The following is a 6,000-nucleotide window of genomic DNA, read 5'->3' on the forward strand; positions in this document are numbered from 1 at the left end:
TTCTGTTTATATGTGAGGTCACGGCTAGAGGGTACTCTATGTAACATATTGTCAATTTTCATTAACCAAATGGTAGCTGCACATACCTGCACGCAGGGCTTCTAGAATTTTATAAAAATTCACAAGACATGGGATCAGTTATTTTAAAAATGTACTACCCATGGTTAAAAAATCACTAGCCCTACTTTAAATAAACACATTTTAATTAATAGTAATAATCAGTTACATCACCTAAAGAGGGAGATAGAGTTTTAAAATCCTTAGATGCAGCATTTGACAAGGGGTTTTTTCCCACTAGCCGTCGGGCTAGTTATAGTAGTTATTTAGTAGCCCAACACTGAATATCACTAGCCATGGGAGTGGGGTTATCTTAATCTAGAAGCCCTGCATATGTGTTATAAATCTCACACAACAGACCGTTTGTTTCGACCCTTTTTGAGTTTATATACTCATATCATTAAAGGGACAGACCCTAGATTTTAAACACAAAGGCATATTTTGTTCACTATTAGAGCCGTTTATGATCACTGAAATCAAACATTATTTATATTTTATTGTTTAGATTATCCATTTCCGTATAACCAAAGTTTTTCTGGTCATCCTGGTGTTTCTAATACCACAAAATGCATTTTTTTTTTATAGTTTTAAAAATGCACATGCGTCTGAGAAATAACAGTTATAGAGTCGAGTTTTAGTCTATGTTTAACGATATTTCAATCAACGTCACAGACTTGTTTTGGTTTTTTTTACTCTCTTGTAACGTTATCCAAATGAGTTACAGGTTTGTAACTTAACCAAACTTAGTGTCCATTTTTACGGGCTGAAACTAGGGTCTGCACCTTCAACTTAACATGTTAATGACTGGTATAAACACAACAAGAAGAAACCCGACACTTCTATCTGAAACTGGCTCAATATCTGTTTCTGATAATGGTGCCAGTTTTTTACTTCTAGCATTTGTACTAGTTTTTGTACTAGTTAGAAACATAAAAGCCCATATTATCCTATAACTTACCCATGATATCCATGTCATAAACCCATGTGATAATTTAGTGTATTAACCCGGTTAATAATGGTATGCCAATTTGCAAGGTCTTTAGGTAATGTGTTGCTGTGGATGGGTCATTTGCTTACAAGCCAACAACACCTGTGTTCCTGAGCGTAAAGTTTTCAAAGATTTATTTAAAATGTGTGACATCAAACTAATTCGTGCTAATCATGATGATGTCATATTACCAATGGTGGCGACTTTATTACGGTAATTTACCCGACTAAATATTGAATGAAAATGTTATTTTCGAAGTGTTATAGGATAAATAGTCGGTCTGTGATCGATCCCCATTGGTGGGCTCATTGGGCTATTTCTCATTCTAGCCAGTGCACCATGACTGGTATATCAAAGGCCGTGGTATGTGCTATCCTGTCTGTGGTATGGTGTATATAAAAGATCCCTTGTTGCTAAACGAAAAGATTAGGCCATGAAGTGTCAACAGTGGGTTTCCTCCCTCAATATCTGTGTGGTCCTTAACCATATGTCTGATGCCATATAACTGTAAATAAAATGTGTTGAGTGTGTCATTAAATAAAACATATCTATTCAAGGATTTACGGTAGTTGGAAACATGTAAAACATGTAACTCATTCTTTAAACCCTGTTACACATGGAGTATCAAGGATTTGTATGAAATTTGATTATAGCTTTAAAAGTGACATTTGTTAAATCAACACTATAACATTCATGCTTTGATAAGTTTCTTGCTTTACGAAATAAAAAGGTGACATGCAGGTATTAGTTTACCGACGGTGGTGATGGTGTCAACTTTTGTGTTAAAGTTTAACATTAAAGTTTAGCGTTTTTGGTCGGTAAAGCATTTAATTCTGTGGAATTCTTGTTACAATCTAATGTCTTAATGGAGTTTCTTAACTGCTACTGTTGATCACTTTCAGATTTCGCAGTCTCACGACGGCATTTTTCCGTGATGCTATGGGCTTCCTGTTGTTGTTTGACCTGACCAATGAGCAGTCGTTTCTGAACATACGGAACTGGCTGACGCAGCTACAGACTCACTCGTACTGCGAGAACCCCGACATAGTGCTGTGTGGCAACAAGGCAGACCTGGAGGAGCAGAGAAGAGTGTCTGATGAAAGGGCAAAGGAAATCTCAGAGAAATACGGGTCAGTTGTAGAGAATACGACATTAGGGAGGGGAGGGGAGGGAGGGAGGGAGACATAGTGTTGTGTGGCAACAAGGCAGACCTGGAGGAGCAGAGAAGGGTGTCTGATGAAAGGGCAAAGGAAATCTCAGAGAAATACGGGTCAGTTGTAGAGAATACGACATTAGGGAGGGGAGGGGAGGGAGGGAGGGAGACATAGTGTTGTGTGGCAACAAGGCAGACCTGGAGGAGCAGAGAAAGAGTGTCTGATGAAAGGGCAAAGGAAATCTCAGAGAAATACGGGTCAGTTGTAGAGAATACGACATTAGGGAGGGGAGGGGAGGGAGGGAGGGAGACATAGTGTTGTGTGGCAACAAGGCAGACCTGGAGGAGCAGAGAAGGGTGTCTGATGAAAGGGCAAAGGAAATCTCAGAGAAATACGGGTCAGTTGTAGAGAATACGACATTAGGGAGGGGAGGGGAGGGAGGGAGGGAGACATAGTGTGTGTGGCAACAAGGCAGACCTGGAGGAGCAGAGAAGAGTGTCTGATGAAAGGGCAAAGGAAATCTCAGAGAATACGGGTCAGTTGTAGAGAATACGACATTAGGGAGGGGAGGGGAGGGAGGGAGGGAGACATAGTGTTGGTGGCAACAAGTGGGCAGACCTGGAGGAGCAGCAGATCGGGGGTGGGGGGGGGGTGGGGGGGGGGGGGGGGGAAGGGTGTCTGATGAAAGGGCGAGGGAAATCTCAGAGAAATACGGGTCAGGTTGTAGAGAATACGACATTAGGGAGGGGAGGGAGAGAAAAAGGGAGAGAGAGGGACGGAGAGAGAGGGGGGAGAGAGGGAGGGACGAGAGGAGGAGGGTAGAGAGAGAGGGGGTGATGGAGAGGGGAGAGAGAGGGGGAGAGTGGGGAGGGGAGGGTAGGAAGAGTGGGAGGAGAGAAGGAAAAAGAAGAGGAGAGAGATAAAGAGTGAGTGAAATATCAGAGAGAAATACGGAGTTCATCACTTATAGAGAATACAACATGTAGTGGAAAATTTTTTTTGATATCTTTTATCTACAAGTCTAAGCAAGGAAGAGGGAAGCAAGAGAGGGAGGGAGGGGAAAGATGGAGGAGAGGGAAGGGATGGGGAGGGAGAGGGAATGAGGGGGATGGGAAAAGGGATGGGGAGAGAGCGATGGAGGGAGAGACAGAGACAGAAGAAAGTGAGAGAGAGTATGGAGGAAAGTGAGAGACAGACAGAGACGAGAGAGAGAGAGACGGAGAGAGATAGATAGAGTATGAGATTGAGGGCCGAGATGAAGAGTGGAGAGAGAACGAGAGAGAGAGAGAGACGAGAGAGAGAGGATGAGATCACACACACAACCACACACACACAGGAGATAGAGGGAGTTGAAAGAAAGTATGTGATGTGTGTGTATCTATTAAACATTTCTGTTAAATATAATTTATTTGTGCATTATTAATAGAACAATATTGTCATCTGTGAGGGCTTATAAAAGATACCTTGCCTTTAATAGGAAAATATGTTTCCCCCCCTCTGAGTGAGATTTACGACAGGTTTGACATCCAGCAGCTGATGATTAATCAAAATGTTTTGCTCATAAACTGATGTGCTGACTGTTTGATCTTTTATGTAATATGACCAATATTTATTTAGCATTGCAAAAGAATTTTTATCCTTGTAAAAGAACTGTTCCTGTAAAAATGTTTTAGAAAAATTTCTCTTTCTAATTCTTAACAACATTTTGTTTGTTTTTGTTTTTCCAGATTGCCGTACTTTTGAAACGAGTGCTGCAACTGGTCAGAATGTGTCAAAAGCTGTTGAGTGTTTGTTGGACCTGGTCATGACGCGAATGGACTGAAATGTGTCGATAAATCGCATTGGCATATTGCCGTGGGGAGGTGTCGGAACGGCCGGCTAAGCAAGGCTGGAGCAGTAAAGGGGGTAGGACGAAAAATGAAGGGGGTTGTGCATGCTGATAAATATAGCCGTTGTTATTTATTACTCTATTGTGATTGTGATAGAAGCAAACTTCATTATTAAGGCACTTGCCACGATTTGGCCAATGGATGTGTTTTATTTGAAGAGTTTAAGTTTGGGTGTCAGAATTGGTTGGGATGAAAAACGAAACTGGAAGCAAGAGTTTAGAAAAACTTTGCCCGGTCTTCGAAAGGAGGGGTTTACTGTTGAGAGCTTTTCATATCACAAAAACAAGGATGGATTGAAACAGTTTTAGGGCATTCTGGAGAAATAGGTGAGGATTTTATAAAGGGGTCATCTGCCCAACATTCCTGCCCCCCCCACCCCCCTCTTCCAACACCAACTTTCACTCATTTTGACACCCAACGCGCAACCTCTTAGAACTGAAAAAACGTTTCTGCTGTTTTATCATTATCATCAGTAGCTAATTGATTTGTTTAATCAACAGCTATTCAGAGATGCCTTTAACTAATATGAAATTTGCAGAATCAATTATGAATTTAAAGCATAGATTTGCTATTATGATTGTCTTGTTCAAATTCTGATTTTTAGAAAGAAAATCATCAATTCGCTTATTGGTGTCAGATCTGTATTTTGGAAGGCAGAAATGGTTGTTAACAAACGAAGCACCGGAGAAATGGAACTTTTTCCTCTTCATCATGTCAACAATCATAGATTGGTTTCCTGCATTGCCTTTTTCTTTAAACTTATGGATTTCTGAATAGCGAGCATAGCAAGCGTGGGCAATATAGAATAAACCAGTCTAGCAATCAGTTTTCAGAGGCATGCATCCCCGATGTTTGCCGCTTGGGAACGGCCTTGAACTTGACTTCACTAAAATGTTAAAAAAAACGTGCTCCAGAGCCATTACTGATAACCATTCCTATTTTTGGGGAGGGGGGGGGGGGTGCCTATTTTGAAGAAGGCCTGGATTCCTATGAGCACTCCAACGAGGACTGGCCTCTCTGAGCTATGAATGTTAAAGACTGTAGGTCCTGAAGTTTAATGCCATCATAATATTAATGCGAAGCATTGTAGCTTGTGTTATTTGCATAAATAATATTTATTAAATATTTAATTTCTAGACAGTCCTACGGTGGCATCGTGGCCGGCCATCGGTCTACAGGGCTGGTAGGTACTGGGTTCGGCTCCCAGTCGAGGCATGGGAATTTTTAATACAGATACCGACTCCAAACCTGAGTGCGTGCTCCATCAAGGCTCAAGGGGTAGGTTTTGGTAAACCACTTGCACCGAACCATTGACTCTATAATGGTTTACAACAAAGGCCATGGTTTGTTGTCTATCCTGCCTTTGGGAAGAAAAGCGAAAATAAAAAGATCCCTTGGCTGCGCTGTCGTTAAAGAAGAGTAGCCTATGTGGCGACAGCGGGGTTTCCTCTAAAAAACAGTGTCAGAATGAACCATATGTTTGACGTCCATATAGCCGAATGATTAAGATTTAAAAATCAATGTCTCTAGTGGCCGTCGGTTAATATAAAAAAAACTTTTGATTTATTTCTATGTTTTGTATACGGGTTCCGACGTATTGAAACCAAAACCAACACACAGATTAAAAATTATAATTTATAAAAGACAACTGGATAAACAATTAATTGTAGGCCGCGACAGACAAAATTTTAACGAATAGTCCAGCAGACCGATGAGGTTATCTCACCTCAAACACTTTATAGGCACTCACTAAACAGGTTAATTGATGTGTACACAGAAATGTTAATGAGCTGATCTCAGTGAAAGACGGACCTGTAACTCTGATTTAAACAGAAAAAGTACCAGTGTGGTTGGTAGGAAAGTAATATTTTCAAAAGGGACTCGTTAAAGGGTACGCCCCCGGTCCTACTAA

The 6,000-nt window shown here is 41.1% G+C and overlaps 1 protein-coding gene across 1 annotated transcript in view; it reads left to right on the forward strand.

The window, feature by feature from the left end:
* LOC121373131 (ras-related protein Rab-27A-like) overlaps positions 1 to 4,081 on the forward strand; it is an 86,955-nt gene extending 82,874 nt beyond the window's left edge. The window contains 3 exon segments of the mRNA XM_041499582.1: positions 1,948 to 2,175; positions 3,927 to 3,936; positions 3,938 to 4,081. Of these exon segments, the coding sequence (XP_041355516.1) occupies positions 1,948 to 2,175; positions 3,927 to 3,936; positions 3,938 to 4,081 (382 nt within the window).
* The last annotated feature ends 1,919 nt before the right edge of the window (positions 4,082 to 6,000 follow it).

The sequence above is a fragment of the Gigantopelta aegis genome, chromosome 5 (assembly GCF_016097555.1).
Source record: "Gigantopelta aegis isolate Gae_Host chromosome 5, Gae_host_genome, whole genome shotgun sequence".
NCBI lineage: Eukaryota > Metazoa > Mollusca > Gastropoda > Neomphalida > Peltospiridae > Gigantopelta > Gigantopelta aegis.